The sequence below is a fragment of the Bufo gargarizans genome, unplaced genomic scaffold (genome assembly GCF_014858855.1).
Source record: "Bufo gargarizans isolate SCDJY-AF-19 unplaced genomic scaffold, ASM1485885v1 fragScaff_scaffold_220_pilon, whole genome shotgun sequence".
Classification (NCBI taxonomy): Eukaryota; Metazoa; Chordata; class Amphibia; order Anura; family Bufonidae; genus Bufo; species Bufo gargarizans.
Genome location: NW_025334073.1, coordinates 43,842 through 63,067, shown reverse-complemented (window position 1 = coordinate 63,067; position 19,226 = coordinate 43,842). Strand labels below are relative to the sequence as shown.

Below are 19,226 nucleotides of genomic sequence, written 5' to 3'. Positions count from 1 at the left end.
GCAGGTTCAAAGCCCAGAGAATAATCCCGACAGAAAATCCCTTTAAAGCAAGCGGCAATCATCGCTCTTCAGGGAGCTCAGCCCGAATTAGGCAATAATCCCCTAAACTTCTACTTCCACCATAAAAATATGATTAGATGTTATGGCGTTATCCGCTTTCTGCGCGCCCCAATATAAAAACAACCCCTCCCCATCTGCGAGTCCTGTCCCATCTGGTCTCCGCGTCCTAAGAGTCCACGGAGGGGTCAGAGACGCTGTATCTATAGGGGGCGTCATCGCTGGCGACACAACCCTAAACCAGTCCAGGAGACCAAGTGACCTTCACATATTATCAGCCCAGGATCTCCAGGCCTATACATGAAGAGTTCTGCAAAATTCTAGTAGACTTTGGGTTTCAATAACTCCCCAAGATCTCTGCTTGCTGTCAGAAATTGAGAATACTTCCATTCAGAGGCAGTAAACCTGCACATAGCTCCTCCTGCCGTCAGCAGAGAAGTGGATACATTGTATCCAGTGTAGACAATGCTCTGAGCCCAGACTGATACATTGTAACAATGTAGCCTTCCTATTTATCCAGCAGCTGTTACAGAGCATTGTGTAGACTGGATACAATGTAACGACCCCTCAGCTGACAGCAGGAAAAGCCATGTACAAGTTCACTGCCTCTAAATGTAAAGCAGTGTTGTGATTCGCTGACAACAAGCAGTTATCTTGAAAATAGTGAGGAACTGAAGCATATAAAGTTGTAGAACTTTTCAGCATACAATGAAAAAACATCATTTACATCAACATTTTAATGAGAAAGATTGAACTTTGTTCAGTCCACTTACAGGTCCAGATTCCTCGGGGGTCTCCAGGACTGACTGGACAACACAAGGCCGGTCCCTAAACTACATCCTCATCATCTTCACACGTCGGTTACAAGCCTTGTACTTCTATTGATCCACATGTCCTCACAGATCTTCATGTTTCTGCAGCTTTACATGTTCCTCCTCATCAACTTCCCCTCGATCTATCGAGGAACTCAGCAACATCTGAAAGTCTCCTGCTACTACTGACCTCATCATCCTCAATAGATACGAGCCAGTCCATTATCTCATCAGAAAACGTGAAGTGAATGTAGAAATATTACATAGACAAGAATCTAATATCAGCTCTAAGAACAGAGCGAAAATAACCCCCAAAACGTGAATTCAAAGAGAAAGATAATCGTCACAAAATATACAGTTCGGTCCATATATATTTGGCTTTTTATTACCTGTTTACTAAAATATATTCAAGTTATAGTTATATAACGGACATAAGGTCCAGACTTTGGGCTTTCATTTGAGGGTATCCACATTAAATTGGATGAAGGGTTTCGTCCTCGTACTTCCGTTCTGCAAAAAGATAGGACATGTTCTATCTTTTTGCGGAACGGGCGGACCTATTAAAGTGAATGGGTCCGCGATCCGCTGCGGCTGCCCCACGGTCAGTGTTCGTGCAGCTCATATCTGATTTGTTGCTATGGGCAACTAAGCCAGTTCTACTTTACACCAGTTTGATAAATCTCCCCCACACGGTCTGGGGCCCCATGATGTCTGTGCATTGAGGCAGACAGACATTCTTCATGTTGTAAGTCTCTTTCACATGAGCGAGTTCTCCGCGCGGGTGCAATGCATGATATGAACGCATTGCGCCCGCACGGAATCCGGACCCATTGTGCACATGAGCGTTGGTTTTCACGCATCACTTTTGCGTTGCGTGAAAATCGCAGCATGTTATATATTCTGCGATTTCCACGCAACGCTAGCCCCATAAAAGTGAATGGAACTGCATGAAAATCGCAACTGCAAGCAAGTGCGGATGCAATGCGCTTTTCACGGATGGTTGCAAAGGGATGTTGTTTGTAAACCTTCAGTTTTTTATCAAGCGCGTACAAAATGCATTTAATCGCATTGCACCCACACGATAAAAACGGAACAACTGAACGCAAACAAAACTGAATAGATTTGCTTGCGAAATTGCGCACATTTTCACTGAATGCATCCGCAACTCATCTGGACCCAATCCGGACACGCTCGTCTTCAAGGGGCCTTAGAGGTGGTAGAATGGGGAGAATGCCTATAAGAATAAATATCAGCTGCCTGAAACAATTATATAATCCACAACATAAACCAAATATCATTATAGAAGACGTTTAGCTTAATAATGCAACTTAAGCAAGATGACTGGATCCATTCATCGTCTGATGGTTCAGAAATCTTACTAATACAGCACAAAATATATTAAAAAGAAAAAACTGCTCCTATGTACAAGAATATAACTACTATAATACTGCTCCTATGTACAAGAATATAACTACTATAATACTGCTCCTATGTACAAGAATATAACTACTATAATACTGCTCCTATGTACAGGAATATAACTACTATAATACTGCTCCTATGTACAAGAATATAACTGCTATAATACTGCTCCTATGTACAGGAATATAACTACTATAATACTGCTCCTATGTACAAGAATATAACTACTATAATACTGCCTCCTATGTACAAGAATATAACTACTGTAATACTGCTCCTATGTACAAGAATATAACTACTATAATACTTCTCCTATGTACAGGAATATAACTACTATAATACTGCTCCTATGTACAAGAATATAACTACTATAATACTGCTCCTATGTACAAGAATATAACTACTATAATACTGCTCCTATGTACAAGAATATAACTACTATAATACTGCCTCCTATGTACAAGAATATAACTACTATAATACTGCTCCTATGTACAAGAATATAACTACTATTATACTGCTACTATGTACAAGAATATAACTACTATAATACTGCCTCCTATGTACAAGGATATAACTACTATAATACCGCTACTATGTACAAGAATATAACTACTATAATACCGCTCCTATGTACAGGAATATAACTACTATAATACTGCTCCTATGTACAAGAATATAACTACTATAATACTGCTCCTATGTACAAGAATATAACTACTATAATACTGCCTCCTATGTACAAGGATATAACTACTATAATACTGCTCCTATGTACAAGAATATAACTACTATAATACTGCTCCTATGTACAAGAATATAACTACTATAATACTGCTCCTATGTACAAGAATATAACTACTATAATACTGCTCCTCTGTACAAGAATATAACTACTATAATACTGCTCCTCTGTACAAGAATATAACTACTATAATACTGCCTCCTATGTACAAGAATATAACTACTATAATACTGCCTCCTATGTACAAGAATATAACTACTATAATACTGCTCCTATGTACAAGAATATAACTACTATACTACTGCTCCTCTGTACAAGAATATAACTACTATAATACTGCTCCTATGTACAAGAATATAACTGCTATAATACTGCTCCTTTGTGACAACTCTCGCTATGTGCAGTTAGATGTTTTTGCTCTGGTGTTTGGCGGTTTTCTCCGTCGCTTCCCTTGGTACATTCGGCAGGGGTTTGGCGGCATATATTACACTTCTTATCAGCAGGGCTGCGGTCGGATGTCTGTAAATGATGCCGCCCGTCTGATGTATTGATATGGGGGAGCGTTTTGTTCCTGATTAAACCATCACCCCCACACCGGGCGTGGAGACGAGCGGCGAGCGGACAGGGTATTAATGTCTTCTGGAGAGATTCCCGGGGAATTAGCGGAGAGTGGGAGGGGCTGTGACACCCGGCTGATGGATGCTCGCTCTGGGCAGAAAGTAACATGTCACCGGCGGAATGTGAGGAGCGTGGGTAATGGCCTGTGAGGGGCGGGGGGTGCTCTCGCCCTTCAGCCGGCAGATTAAATGTCCGACATCTCGCCAGCCGTGTCCCTGGACGTTGTGCATTCATTCCTCAGCAGAAGAAGAGCCGATCGGGTGATGGGGCGTCCGTGACCCTGGCGGGCGTTACCACCCATTTTCTTCTGCATCTCTGATTCTTAATTTTCAGGAGAAGCGAGGTCTGAACTATAAGGTGAGGAACCATTCTCTTCCCCTTTTACTGGGAACAGTGATGTCACCACTTCTGGTGCGATGATGTCACTAAGTGGGGCTTCCTTCCAGGACGTATGGAGGAAGGGGTGAGCATGGGGCGTGGCCCGGATGGTCCTTATACAGTGCCCCCACACGGTAGGAGAATGGGCGTGTAAGATTACAAATACGACAATCCTGGTCCGTGCACATGAATCATGTTTCGATCCTGAAAGGGGAGAGGCTTTGTAAGTAGGGGTGTGGCCTATTATTTTTAGGCGGGCCTTCTGCTATGTTTTATCATGGGAATGGAGAACAACGTACAAGCTGATTGGGCTCTGGCTGATGGGATTTCGCCTCCATGTCAGTATTTACTACGTTTCTGGAATTCTATTCATGAACCAGGAGGCTCTGGATAAATTAATCTACAGGTTTGTAATAGAAGGGGGGGGGGGGGCGTCGGGGGAGTCCTCGGCCCCTCTCCTGTGACTGTTCCGTGTGCTGGGCGTTCATGTGACATGGCGCACATTATACCCAGAGTCACGGGGCTCTGAGCCTCGCCGTCCTCTGAGAGGAGCGCTTCCCGCGAGCCGCCGTCTCATCGCTGACAATCCTCCGATCTGATAAGAGCAGTCATCGCCATTGTGCGCTAATTAACGCTCGTCCTTGTGGGACCTCGTTAACCTTTACATCCGGCATCAGCGGCTGGAGCAGCGCGCCGCCAGGTGGAGCGCGGGGAACACTGAGGGCGCTCGACCATGGAGCACGCGCTCATTAACGTATTAACCGTTTACAGAGAATAGAATCAAGAATAAACTGATAAAGTCTGGACGTAACGAACAGCGGAGGGGGCGTCAGGCTCCGATCCTGAGGATGAAGGGCCACGCCGTTTGTAACCCTTTAATGGGGCATCATAATTGTTAAAGGGGACTTCGTTTGTTTAGTCCTGATATCCGCAGTATCATCAATATCTGATCGGTGGGGGTTCGGCGCCCAGCACCACCACCGATCAGAAGAGGCCAGTGCCGTACATTGGTGGCCATGTCCGGTACTGCAGCCAAGGTCATGTGACTGATGACTGTGACATCCCTCGACTAGAAGTGGCTGCAGCACTCACCGGAGACCCGCGGAGCCTTCAAACTGTTGATCGGCGGGGGTCCCGGGAGGCAAACTTCCAGCAATCAGATAATGATGACCTATCCTGAGGACAGGCTATCACTGCTGTACTCTCGGAGTACCCCTTTAAGGCGGCCATATATACTGGAGGAAATGCCAGCTGAATCCGCAGACCAGAAGACCTTCTATTGGTGTAGAGAGATGGTGCAGGAAGAAGAGCCGTGTCCCCCGGGCTCAGAGCCCACCGAGCCTCTCCATTGCCATGCTGCTACCCGTCTCGATGAGTGGAAAGTTTCTTTATACAAAGCATCAGGGTGGTGCCCATAGGGGCCCAGAGGTTCCTACTCTTACCAGTCCCTGGTTCCTGAGGGCCACATTAGAAGACACCAGTAATAGGACATGCACATGAGAACCTGTTGCAGATTTGACTGTTGGGCCGGTGTGATTCAGTGGAAGACTGTGTGAAATGGTAGACGTCCTAGAGATGCCAAGTCATTTCCCCGGATGACATGAAGAGGTCAGTGGCCAACCTGAGTACAGAGACCACCACTGATACCACAGGGTCGGAGCACAATCAGCACCGCATCCCCATAATTCTCCAAGCAGTCCCAAAAGGTCTGGCCCGTTAATACTGAACCGGTCCAGGGGTGTACTGATATATGGGGCAGAGAGCAGTCACACCTGCACCCTGGTACATTAGGGGTCACATAACTGGATCGCTGTAGGTGGGGGACTTGGTACAACCTTAGGGCTTCAAGATACCACTCAGGACGTGTCTCGTGAAAGGAAACCCTGTTAAGAAGATAACATTGGAGCTAAAGTATGAAGTAGGACCCACCTCCCTGATGTCTAGAACAAAGGGGCCTGAGACTAGACTGCGGTACTCAATAAAGGACATTGAAGCTCAATAATGCTCTATGACACTCAATGATGGACTGTGGAGCTCAATAATGGACTGTGGAGCTCAATAATGATCTATGACACTCAATAATGGACTGTGGAGCTCAATAATGATCTATGACACTCAATAATGGACTGTGGAGCTCAATAATGATCTATGACACTCAATGATGGACTGTGGAGCTCAATAATGGACTGTGGAGCTCAATAATGGACTGTGGAGCTCAATAATGATCTATGACGCTCAGTGCTGGACTGTGGAGCTCAATAATGGACTGTGGAGCTCAATAATGATCTATGACGCTCAGTGCTGGACTGTGGAGCTCAATAATGGACTGTGGAGCTCAATAATGATCTATGACACTCAATGATGGACTGTGGAGCTCAGTAATGGACTGTGGAGCTCAATAATGATCTATGACACTCAATAAAGGACATTGCAGCTCAATAATAATGTATGACACTCAATAATGGACCGGGGAGCTCAATAATGATCTATGACACTCAGTGCTGGACTGTGGAGCTCAATAATGATCTATGACACTCAGTGCTGGACTGTGGAGCTCAATAATGGACTGTGGAGCTCAATAATGAACTAAGACACTCAAGGATTGTCTGTGGAGCTCAATAATGGACTGAAGAGCTCAATAATGATCTAAGACACTCAATAATGGACTGTGGAGCTCAGTAACGGACTGTGGAGGTCAACAATGGACTGTGGTGCTCAAAGCATTTAATAATGGACTGTGGAGGTCAACAATGGACTGTGGTGCTCAAAGCATTTAATAATGGACTGTGGTGCTAAATCATGGAGGACTTCCCTCAAGCATTGTGATGAAAAGTCTGGGGGCACCGACGAGAGCTTCCCCCTAGTGTCCTTGCTCAATGACCCCACCTCTAGTATCTTCTGATGCAGATCAGGACCAGAAAGGACAATATTATTTCTGCACATTACATTTCGGTTGGCGAGTACACCCTGTTTTTTTTTCTTTACCTAGGATGTGTTTATTGGTGTGATTTATGAGGCGCGGGCGCTGGGGAGAGAGGCTTGGCATTCTCCATAAATCTAGAGTTACAGTAGAGCGCGGAGCCACCACTGAGCAGGTGAGAGGAGCCCTGGCGGTCTGCAGTCCCCATCTGCCGCCTGTGCCGTGTGGTAAAACCGAAACAATGGGATCATCTACGGGGGAATTTATGTCAGCAGATAAGTGCGGTGACAGCGTCGGGAGATTTACGGCTATTATATTCATGAGATGAGAGGCATATGGATAGATACATGGCATGGGGGGGTGGGTGTCTTGTTAACCACGTAAAGGCCGGTAAAGAAATGCAACATGGGTAACATACCAAAGATTCTAGGAGATTTGGGTCTTGCATGGAACCGATGTTCAGTCTGTCTGAGGCATGAGGTATCTGGTGCCTCATTTAACTTCTACTGGGCTTCACCCTGTGGTAATGACTTCTCTGACCGGTGGCATACACACGTGTTCCCAGAGCATTGCATGATCCTATCAGAGTCCGGACGAGGTCATAGGATGAGGCCCCTTTACAATTAGGAGAGGATCTTGAGAGGTACTGGTTTTGCTTATGGAGACCCAACTGTAAGACACAGGCAATGCTCTCTGGGAAAAAAATATGCAAATTAAGTCTTTTTCAGTAGCCACCTATAGGTGGCAGTAGAGGCAAGAGTCTTCCTTCTGGAGGAGAGCCGATCTGCACACAAGTAGGAAGGAGACAGAAGTGACGCTGGCGGCGCCAAAAAGTGACAAAGACAAAAGTCAATCCAAATACTGAGAATGGCGCCTGATACCGCTCCCTGGTAACTACGGTCTCTGGGGGGGGGGGGGGGGGGCTACGGTTGGGCCCCGAGTTTTTCCTGCACCCCCTTCTCTGAGAAATGGAAGAACTTTGGCGTTTCAGGATCATTGAAAATGACGTGTAGATCAGAGAAATTGATACAATGTTTCCGTGCAGGTAAAATGTATCAAACCAGAAGCTCGCTCCCCGCCACCGCTGCATCTCCTGGGGGGGGGGCCAATAGCAGGTCGCACCCGGAGATGCAGCGGCGGCCGTGCAGACATCAGGCGCGACACGGGAAGCGGGGTAAGTATGATCAGTATAAGGGGCCCGGGCCTTGTAGATGTTGGATAACCCCTTTAAAGAGGATTGCCTACACTGACACTATGCAACAAAAACTCTGCAGTGAGAAGTATGTATTAGATCCGAAAAAAGGTTTTCCCGTTTCTAACAGGAAGCAGAGATCTTAAAAAACAGTGAAGAAATGATGCATAAAGTTGCAGAAGGTTTCATTACTCCGCCATGTAGTGCGCCACTGCCAGGATTTATACACGATGGCGGTGGTGATCCGAGACGACGCTGCACGGAATACCACAGTATAACCATGGGACGAAACCTCAGCAAATCGGTCAGTGGAGAGAAGATAAGCGGCGGGATCAGCGGTGACACCAGGATCACAGCCGCTCACTACGACTCGCGCCGCCGCCAATCTCTCCGGGTAATGGAGCACAATGGACGTGCGTCTGTGAAGCTTAGCGTTTAGGACTCCAGAATTTAGAAGTAAAATGAAGAATCCATTTATCCTCCATTAATCCCCCTGGCGGGAGCGGCTGTGAATAATAGGAGAGGGGATTAGGCGGTATAAATAAATGTTCTTAATAGAGATCAGCGCCTCCGTATAAAAGGAGAGAGTAAAGTGCGCAAAATGATTCCGAGCGGACGGTAACTGCGTGCAGAATTATACTGGGAAGTTAGTGAACCCCCACAGGTCCTGGCGGTATTATTTACTCCCATCAGTTACAACCTCCGTATCATACTGACTCCAGTCACCTCCAGAGCTGCACTCAACGTTTTCTGGCGTCTGTTTTCCGCTCATGTCTCATCACATATTGCACTCCGTAGTGTTCCGTTCCGCATCTCCGGATTTGCGGACCCATTCAAGTCAATGGGTTCGCAAACACGAAACGGCGCATATATACGGTCCGCAATATGGCAACGGGACACCTAAGTTCGTGTGCAGGAGGCCAGAGAGAAAGAAGGAAGCAAACAGGAATTTGAAGGCAGCTTTGGATGTGACAGGAGCATATCATGTGATCTCTGTCCTTAGGGTTAAACAAGGTTTCGCGGTTCCATAGTTTGGTCGTCATGTCCTGGTGGGGGTTACGCGGACTTTGGGGCGTCCTTGCCTCGGTGACAACCAAAGCTGCTCCGTACATTAGCATTCTCTGTGTGGCTGACTGTGACGAAGGATTCCTGACAACGCCATTAACAGGCTCCGCAGACGGGGGACGTATGAAATATAAATGGGGGCTGAGGCTTTGAAGCCGCCACCTACGAGCGCCCGTTATCCGCCTCCTCAATAATTGACCGGAGACAAAGGTTTGAGCAGATAATTGCGGATAGAAGAGGCTCCATGTATAATGTATCACAGAGGCCCCGCCCCCTGCGACAATCAGACGAGCGGGACAATATTTATTCATCAGAGGACTTAAAGCGATACAGGCCCGCAATGGAGACGATCGGCCCTCCGATCACAGCGCCAGCGAGCAAAAATACAATGTCGCAACCGATTCCATTCCACTTTTTTGTCAGAATTATAGACAATTGTATCCAGTCGTGCAGAGCCGAGCCTGTCAACGCTAGCAGAGGCGAGTGTGCTAGGAGACGTATTAGAGATGGGTGATGCTGGGGATAGCAGAGTGGAGTTGGTGAGCGGGGGCAGGGCTCGGCGTACCTGGAGCAGTGGTGTACAACAGAGCAGAGGAGGCGCTTGTGGTCAGAGTACTCCGCGTATCCTGGGTCAGTGTATTCGGGGGAGGGTCAGGGTATTCACTGTCCTGTCCCCGAATACCCTGACCTGCCCCCAAATATGCTGACCCAACCCTGAATACACTGCCCCTCCCCCGGATACACTGACCTGTCCCTATATTCAGGGGAGGAGGAGTATATTCAGGGGTGGGTCATTGTGTTTATGAGTGGGTCTCTATATTCAGGGGTGGGTCACTATATTCGGGGGTGGGTGTCACGGTCATATTGGTGTTTAACCGTGACGCGGTTGCAGTGCAGACTCGTTGTTTGTGGCAACAATGTAGTTTGTGGTTTGCATGTGCACCCTCCCTTTAAGTTGTGTCTCCCTGCCGTGTGGTGTGCGTTGGGTTAATATCCTGACTTGGTTAGATCAGGGTGTGGTCTCTTCTTGCTATTTAGCCTTTGCTTGTAGCTTGGAGTTTAGTTGTGCACTAGCCTTGTTGTGGGCTGGAAGCTATGCTCCATTCTGTGGCTATGCCATCTGCCCAGTCTTTGAGGGCCACCTTGTTGGACATGGAGGTCCTTGCCTATGTCTACCCTTCCCCATTGTTGTTATGTGTGGTGTTGCACTTATGGGTTGATGTTTGTCTAGTTGTTTGTTCCATGTGTGGTTGATCCCGCATGGTTGCTAGACATGTCCTGTTTGTTGTACCTCCGGAAGGGGTTCCCTGGGGTTCCCCAGAGGGGGAACTACAAGACAGCAAGCTGTGGCGTCCGGTAAGTGATCTTGTTGTTCTGTTGTCTGTGGTCATCTGTCCACAGGATACTTACATGACATTCAGTTGTTGCTTGCTGTCTCCTCCTTGTTACTAGGCCTGTGGGAGACTCCAATTTATCCGTGTCGTGGATGAATCGGCCGTCTCTTATTCCTGACTTCCATATTGCAGGGACCGATGGGGTCAGTAGGGCCCAGGTTTGAGAGTATAAACCCCCCTACCATCGAGGGCGGCTCATACAGTCAGGAGGTCAGGGATAGGATGGTGATAGGAGGTGTCCTTCTCCCTTATCCTGGCTTCCAGGCCTAGTGGCTTTCCTTCATTTCAGACTTTGGATGGTGGGGAGTTTCCCCCACTCTCCGCCGTGACAGTGGGTCAGCGTACTCGGGGGGTCAGCGTACTCGGGGAGCCAGCGTACTCGGGGGTCGGGGAGCCAGCGTACTCGGGGGTCGGGGAGCCAGCGTACTCGGGGGTCGGGGAGCCAGCGTACTCGGGGGTCGGGGAGCCAGCGTACTCGGGGGTCGGGGAGCCAGCGTACTCGGGGGTCGGGGAGCCAGCGTACTCGGGGGTCGGGGGGTCAGCGTACTCGGGGGTCGGGGGGTCAGCGTACTCGGGGGTCGGGGGGTCAGCGTACTCGGGGGTCGGGGGGTCAGCGTACTCGGGGGTCGGGGGGTCAGCGTACTCGGGGGTCGGGGGGTCAGCGTACTGGGGGTCAGCATACTCGGGGGTCGGGGAGTCAGCGTACTCGGGGTCAGCGTACTCGGGGAGGGGGGGGGGGGGTTCTCGGCCTAGTTGTCTGGGGAGGCCATGCAGAGGAAATAGGTATATCTGGTTACAGTGCAGGGATATTGAATCGCTTACTGGAAATCCTCTTAAGCAGTCACTTGTCTTGGAGCATTAGAGTGTCAGCTCCTAAGAACAGCAGTGACCCGGGGATGAATGAGACGATTCACTCACGGCTCTTGTCGGGGGTTACAGGCAGAGATTTATGGTGTGACCCCACTGGGTCGGGACAGGAGGATCAGACAATGGCTGTTGAATGTCCCTCGGATCCTGGGTGGTCTCTGCGTCCGGTGGAGTATCCCACCCCAGCAGCTCATAACAAACCCCCATTGTCCGCCGCCCCAGAGTTCCCTGCTCCGTCCCGTGTCCTGCCCTCAGTCAGCTTTTATCTAAGAATTTCCCTCTTAGTGGGTGAACATCAGAGTCATCATATCGAACACAAGGGGGATTATACTGCAGTCCCATGTAAGGATGGGTGCAGCTGCCGTAGCAGAGTGTTAACTCTGTGATGGTACATGGGTATATTTACTGGGGGGGGGGGGGGCACAAAGTAATATAATTCCTACACTTGTCTGCTCAGCATCAGGGCCGAGTCTGTCTCCTGGTACAGCCTATGGCGGCTTTATGATGTGTTACCTGCAGGGTTACATAGGACTGCAGGTAAGTCTACTGGTGCATACTGTTACTTTGAAGACACTAAACAGCTTCCTATAAACATGCACTGGATTAAAAGAAAAACCTTCAGAAATCCTTCTAGAATGCAATTTTTTCCAAGCACAGCGCCACCCATGGTATAGAGGCAGTGCTTGGTATTGCAGCTCAGCAATATTGACTTGAATGGGGCTGAGCCGCACCGAGGCCACGTGACTGATGTATGATGATGTCACTGGCCTAGGAAGATGCCGCGGCCTCTGGTCGTCAGGGGTCCCGGATGTCGCACCCCTGCAGATCTGATGCCCTATCCTAAGGATCCCATAAATATCTTTTCTTGGATAACCCCTTAAAGGGGCAGACTTACCAACCCTGTAGACGGTGGTCCGCGCCTGCACCAGACTGATCACAGGGGTCCCCGCTGACGATATTGTGGAGCTCTGTAACTATTGGCTAGCTTTACCTGAATCTGAATTATACACTAGAATTGTGGCGCAGAAATGACGCATCTGAGGCCACGCCCCTTTCTCACGCAAGTTGTCAAAAACGCACAAACCTCGGTTCTGCCAAATTGACACTTTTTAGACAGACGCTCAGCGCGGACACATTGGTAAATCTGGGTCAAAGTCTTCTAGAAGGTGGAAGGACTGGACGTCTGGGTGGCATTAACCATTTACGAGGCGCCAAATGATTTTCTGCTTAGGAGTGTAATTCCCCTGTCAGCCTGAAGAGGTCACTGCTGTAAAGGGCAGGAGCCGGATCTTCCATCGCAGCGACGTCCCCGTCCTCATCCTCCACAGTTCTGGAGACCGGCTCTGGGCATCGGCTCATGTGGAGGGGATCTCCCGGATATTATACCGGAGATTATAGAGTATTACAGTCCAGCAGCCCTGCACCTGAGCATATATAACAGTATCACTGATCTATACCTCATCAGTATCCTGGAGTATTATAGAGTATTACAGAGCAGCAGCCCTGCACCTGGGCATATATAACAGTATCACTGATCTATACCCCATCAGTATCCTGGAGTATTATAGAGTATTACAGTCCGGAAGAGCACCTTCTGCCCCGTGGGATAATACAGTGCGGTATATGGGGACACGAGGAGAATGGCGCACCTACCGGGTCCTGAGACAATACAATGCGCACTAGAGGGTAGGTCGCCAGAATATCAGAGACTAGAACGTGGGGCAGGATCATTATACTTTATTACATTACAGTTCTACTTCGGCTTCTATACAGTCACCTGCTGCATGTCCAAAATGTATATAGTATACAGTCCGGTGCAGTATACAGTCTAGTGAGGTATATAGTATACAGACCGGTGCAGTATACAGCATACAGTATATACAGTCTAGTGAGGTATATAGTATATACAGTCTAGTGAGGTATATAGTATACAGACCGGTGCAGTATACAGTATATACAGTCTAGTGAGGAATACAGCATACAGTCCGTTGCAGTATACAGCATACAATATATACAGTCTAGTGAGGTATATAGTATACAGTCCGGTGCAGTATACAGTCTAGTGAGGTATATAGTATACAGTCCGGTGCAGCATACAGTATATACAGTCTAGTGAGGAATACAGTATATACAGACCAGTGCAGTATACAGCATACAGTATATACAGTCTAGTGAGGTATATAGTATACAGACCAGTGCAGTATATACTACAGAACACTGCACAGTAGACTGTAGTATAAAACTGGACTGTAGATTATAAGTTATTACACTTCAGTTCCTCTACTGTCATCTGCTGCCTCCAGGGCAGTATATGATATAGCAGAGGGGAGGGTGCAGTATGGAGACTATACCGGGTGCAGTGTACGGTGCAGTATGGAGACTATACCGGGTGTAGTGTACGGTGCAGTATAGACTATACCGGGTGCAGTGTACGGTGCAGTATAGACTATACCGGGTGCAGTGTACGGTGCAGTATGGAGACTATACCGGGTGCAGTGTACGGTGCAGTATAGACTATACCGGGTGCAGTGTACGGTGCAGTATAGACTATACCGGGTGCAGTGTACGGTGCAGTAGAGACTATACCGGGTGCAGTATAGACTATACCGGGTGCAGTGTACGGTGCAGTATAGACTATACCGGGTGCAGTGTACGGTGCAGTACAGACTATACCGGGTGCAGTATAGACTATACCGGGTGCAGTGTACGGTGCAGTATAGACTATACCGGGTGCAGTGTACGGTGCAGTATAGCCTAACTCGGGTGCAGTGTACGGTGCAGTATAGACTATACCGGGTGCAGTGTACGGTGCAGTATAGACTATACCGGGTGCAGTGTACGGTGCAGTATAGACTATACCGGGTGCAGTGCACGGTGCAGTACAGACTATACCGGGTGCACTGTACGGTGCAGTACAGACTATACCGGGTGCAGTGTACGGTGCAGTATAGACTATACCGGGTGCAGTGTACGTGCAGTATAGACTATACCGGGTGCAGTGTACGGTGCAGTATAGACTATACCGGGTGCAGTGTACGGTGCAGTATAGACTATACCGGTGCAGTGTACGGTGCAGTATAGACTATACCGGGTGCAGTGTACGGTGCAGTATAGACTATACCGGGTGCAGTGTACGGTGCAGTATAGACTATACCGGGTGCAGTGTACGGTGCAGTATAGACTATACCGGGTGCAGTGTACGGTGCAGTATAGACTATACCGGGTGCAGTGTACGGTGCAGTATGAGACTATACCGGGTGCAGTGTACGGTGCAGTATGGAGACTATACCGGGTGCAGTGTACGGTGCAGTATGGAGACTATACCGAGTGCAGTGTACGGTACAGTATAGACTATACCGGGTGCAGTGTACGGTAGCAGTATGGAGACTATACCGGGTGCAGTGTACGGTGCAGTATGGAGACTATACCGGGTGCAGTGTACGGTGGCAGTATGGAGACTATACCGGGTGCAGTGTACGGTGCAGTATGTAGACTATAACCGGGTGCAGTGTACGGTGCAGTATAGACTATACCGGGTGCAGTGTACGGTGCAGTATAGACTATACCGGGTGCAGTGTACGGTGCAGTATAGACTATACCGGGTGCAGTGTACGGTGCAGTATAGACTATACCGGGTGCAGTGTACGGTGCAGTATAGACTATACCGGGTGCAGTGTACGGTGCAGTATAGACTATACCGGGTGCAGTGTACGGTGCAGTATAGACTATACCGGGTGCAGTGTACGGTGCAGTATAGACTATACCGGGTGCAGTGTACGGTGCAGTATAGACTATACCGGGTGCAGTGTACGGTGCAGTATGGAGACTATACCGGGTGCAGTGTACGGTGCAGTATAGACTATACCGGGTGCAGTGTACGGTGCAGTATGGAGACTATACCGGGTGCAGTGTACGGTGCAGTATGGAGACTATACCGGGTGCAGTGTACGGTGCAGTATGGAGACTATACCGAGTGCAGTGTACGGTACAGTATAGACTATACCGGGTGCAGTGTACGGTACAGTATGGAGACTATACCGGGTGCAGTGTACGGTGCAGTATAGACTATACCGTGTGCAGTGTACGGTGCAGTATGGAGACTATACCGGGTGCAGTGTACGGTGCAGTATAGACTATACCGGGTGCAGTGTACGGTGCAGTATAGACTATACCGGGTGCAGTGTACGGTGCAGTATAGACTATACCGGGTGCAGTGTACGGTGCAGTATGGAGACTATACCGGGTGCAGTGTACGGTGCAGTATGGAGACTATACCGGGTGCAGTGTACGGTGCAGTATAGACTATACCGGGTGCAGTGTACGGTGCAGTATAGACTATACCGGGTGCAGTGTACGGTGCAGCACAGTGTGAGGAGACAATCCCGGCTGTAGATTATAGGTTATTACAGTTCAGCTCCCGTCACCGGCTGCACAATACAGTACAGGAGAGAGAACCGCAGCGTGTGAACAGTAATTGACTGCAGGACCTACCCCAGAGCCCCCTTCCCCTGCAGAGACCCCCATGTCATCCCCGGTCACATTATCAGCTGATATCGGGGTGCAGGGGGCGAACCTCAAAATGTGCAGGAGCAGTGGGGGGGGGGGGGGCAGTGAGCTGTGCTGGGGGGGACTGGGGACTAATGGGGGGGGCAGTGAGCTGTGCTGGGGGGACTAATGGGGGGGCAGTGAGCTGTGCTGGGGACTAATTGGGGGGGGCAGTGAGCTGTGCTGGGGGGACTGGGGACAGATGGGGGGGCAGTGAGCTGTGCTGGGGGACTGGGGACTAATGGGGGGGGCAGTGAGCTGTGCTGGGGGGACTGGGGACAGATGGGGGGTATAACTATTCCTGGAGATCTATTGGCTGAGCTTGTGTGGTAACTCAGGGGGTACAAACTAATAGGAGCATTTTCTACTAGGGGGGGGGGGCACAGATCCTTCCTAGGAGGGGGCACAGGTCCTTCCTAGGGAGGGGGGGCACAGGTCCTTCCTAGGGAGGGGGGGGGGCACAGGTCCTTCCTAGGGAGGGAGGGGGGCACAGGTCCTTCCTGGGGGGGGGGAGGGGGGCACAGGTCCTTCCTAGGGAGGGAGGGGGGCACAGGTCCTTCCTGGGGGGGGGAGGGGGGCACAGGTCCTTCCTAGGGAGGGGGGGCACAGGTCCTTCCTAGGGAGGGGGGGGGCACAGGTCCTTCCTAGGGAGGGAGGGGGGCACAGGTCCTTCCTGGGGGGGGGAGGGGGGCACAGGTCCTTCCTAGGGAGGGAGGGGGGCACAGGTCCTTCCTGGGGGGGGGGGGGGCACAGATTCTTCCGGGGGGGGAGGCACAGGTCCTTCCTGGGGGGGGGGGGGCACAGGTCCTTCCTGGGGGGGGGGGGGGCACAGGTCCTTCCTAGGGAGGGAGGGGGGCACAGGTCCTTCCTGGGGGGGGGAGGGGGGCACAGGTCCTTCCTAGGGAGGGAGGGGGGCACAGGTCCTTCCTGGGGGGGGGGGGGGCACAGATTCTTCCGGGGGGGGAGGCACAGGTCCTTCCTGGGGGGGGGGGGGCACAGGTCCTTCCTGGGGGGGGGGGGGCACCCGCAGACCTTCTTACCGTAAGCGCCTTGTCCGCTGCCGGATCCGGGGAGCAGAGACAGGAGCAGAAGCCACAGGATCTCCATCATCGGGGGCCCCGGAGCTCCGCGCAGCCCCCAGCCGCATCCAGCCTGCCCTGCTGCCGGGGACGAGTGCCAGCCTCCGGGCTCACGATCCTCCGCGCCCGGCCATCAACTCCGCCAAAGTGCCGCCCGGGGGGTGCAGGGGCTGAGGATGCGGACTCACAGCGGACCCCCGGAGACCTGCTCGGAGCCGCGATCCCGCAACAAGTGTCCGCAGCTCCCGCAGCCGCTCAGGCATCCAGGACCCCGGGGCGCTGCCAGCTCCGCTCCCTGCCCGCGGGCATCACCCGGCGGCTCCAGTCATAGGAGGGGTTAATCCCAGGGAAAGGGCGCCCTTAATCCTGTGCCCCTGGAAGGGCTCCGGCAACTCAGGGGTTAAACACCTGCCAGCGGAGGGTCAGCAGGGGTTAATCCAGGGGCCCCACTGCTGCCTCTTCCTCAGATGCTGAGAAGTTCTGCTGCCTCTTCTGCTTGCTGTGCCTCTTGTACTTCCTCTGCTTGCTGTGCCTCCGGTCCCCCCTCTGTCTCCTGTACCTGCTGTACCTCCTCTGTCTGCTGTGCCTCCTCTGTCTCCTGTACCTCCTCTGCCTGCTGTGCCTCCTCCAGCCGATGTGAAGACTCTGAGCAGCAGTCACACGATGTCAGCGGAGCCGCCTCCTCCCCAAATCCCAGCTCCTCCCCCTTGGACCAATTACAGAGGCTCCAGCCCCGCCCCCTCCCCATCCAGCCCCGCCTCCTTCGCCGCCGCCGCCGCTGCAGGTGTCAGCGCCAGAGAAGCCTCAGGACACCGGGACTGAGGTCGGAGAGACTGCAGCGGCGGAGGCGGCCAGGAGGGGGCAGGGCAGAGCCCTGTGACTGCCCTGTGCCCGCTGTGACTGCCCTGTGCCCGCTGTGACTGTGCTGTGACTGCCCTGTGCCCGCTGTGACTGCCCTGTGCCCGCTGTGGCTGCCCTGTGCCCGCTGTGACTGTCCTGTGCCCGCTGTGACTGCCCTGTGCCCGCTGTGGCTGCCCTGTGCCCGCTGTGACTGTCCTGTGCCCGCTGTGGCTGTCCTGTACCCGCTGTGACTGCCCTGTGCCCGCTGTGACTGCCCTGTGCCCGCTGTGACTGCCCTGTGCCCGCTGTGGCTGCCCTGTGCCCGCTGTGACTGTCCTGTGCCCGCTGTGGCTGTCCTGTACCCGCTGTGACTGTCTGTGACTGCCCTGTGCCCGCTCTGAGTGACTGCCCTGTGTCCACTGTGACTGCCCTGTGCCCGCTGTGACTGCCCTGTACGTGCTGTGACTGCCCTGTGCCCGCTGCGACTGTCCTGTGCCCGCTGCGACTGTCCTGTGCCCGCTGTGACTGACTGCCCTGTACCCACTGTGACTGCCCTGTGCCCGCCGTGACTGCCCTGTGCCCTCTGTGGCTGTCCTGTGCCCACTGTGACTGTCTGTGACTGCCCTGTGCCCAATGTGACTGCCCTGTGCCCGCTATGACTGCCCTGTGCCTGATATGACTGCCCTGTGCCCACTCTGAGTGACTGTCCTGTGCCCAATGTGACTGCCGTGTGCCTGTTGTGACTGCCGTGTGCCTGTTGTGTGCCCACTGTGAGTGACTGCCCTGTGCCCGCTGTGACTGCCCTGTGCCCGCTGTGACTGCCCTGTGCCCGCCGTGACTGCCCTGTGCCCGCCGTGACTGCCCTGTGCCCACTGTGGCTGTCCTGTACCCGCTGTGACTGTCTTTGACTGCCCTGTGCCCAATGTGACTGCCCTGTGCCCGCTATGACTGCCCTGTGCCTGATATGACTGCCCTGTGCCCACTCTGAGTGACTGTCCTGTGCCCAATGTGACTGCCGTGTACCTGTTGTGACTGCCGTGTGCCCGCTGTGACTGCCCTGTGCCTGCTGTGACTGTCCTGTGACTGCCCTGTGCCCGCTGTGACCTCCCTGTGCCCGCTGTGACTGCCCTGTGCCCGCTGTGACTGCCCTGTGCCCGCTGCGACTGCCCTGTGCCTGCTGTGAGTGACTGTTCTGTGCCCGCTGTGACTGCCATGTGCCCGTTGTGACTGTCTGTGACTTTCCTGTGCCCGCTGTGACTGTTCTGTGCCCGCTGTGACTGTCCTGTACCCGC

At 51.6% G+C, this 19,226-nt stretch overlaps 1 protein-coding gene across 1 annotated transcript in view; it reads right to left on the bottom strand.

The window, feature by feature from the left end:
• Positions 1-17,689, bottom strand: part of LOC122922341 (MAM domain-containing glycosylphosphatidylinositol anchor protein 1-like) — a 276,736-nt gene extending 259,047 nt beyond the window's left edge. Inside the window, exon 1 of the mRNA XM_044272917.1 lies at positions 17,056-17,689. Within this exon, the coding sequence (XP_044128852.1) occupies positions 17,056-17,125 (70 nt within the window). The 5' untranslated portion in view covers positions 17,126-17,689. The remainder of the gene's footprint in view (positions 1-17,055) is intronic.
• Positions 17,690-19,226: the final 1,537 nt, after the last annotated feature.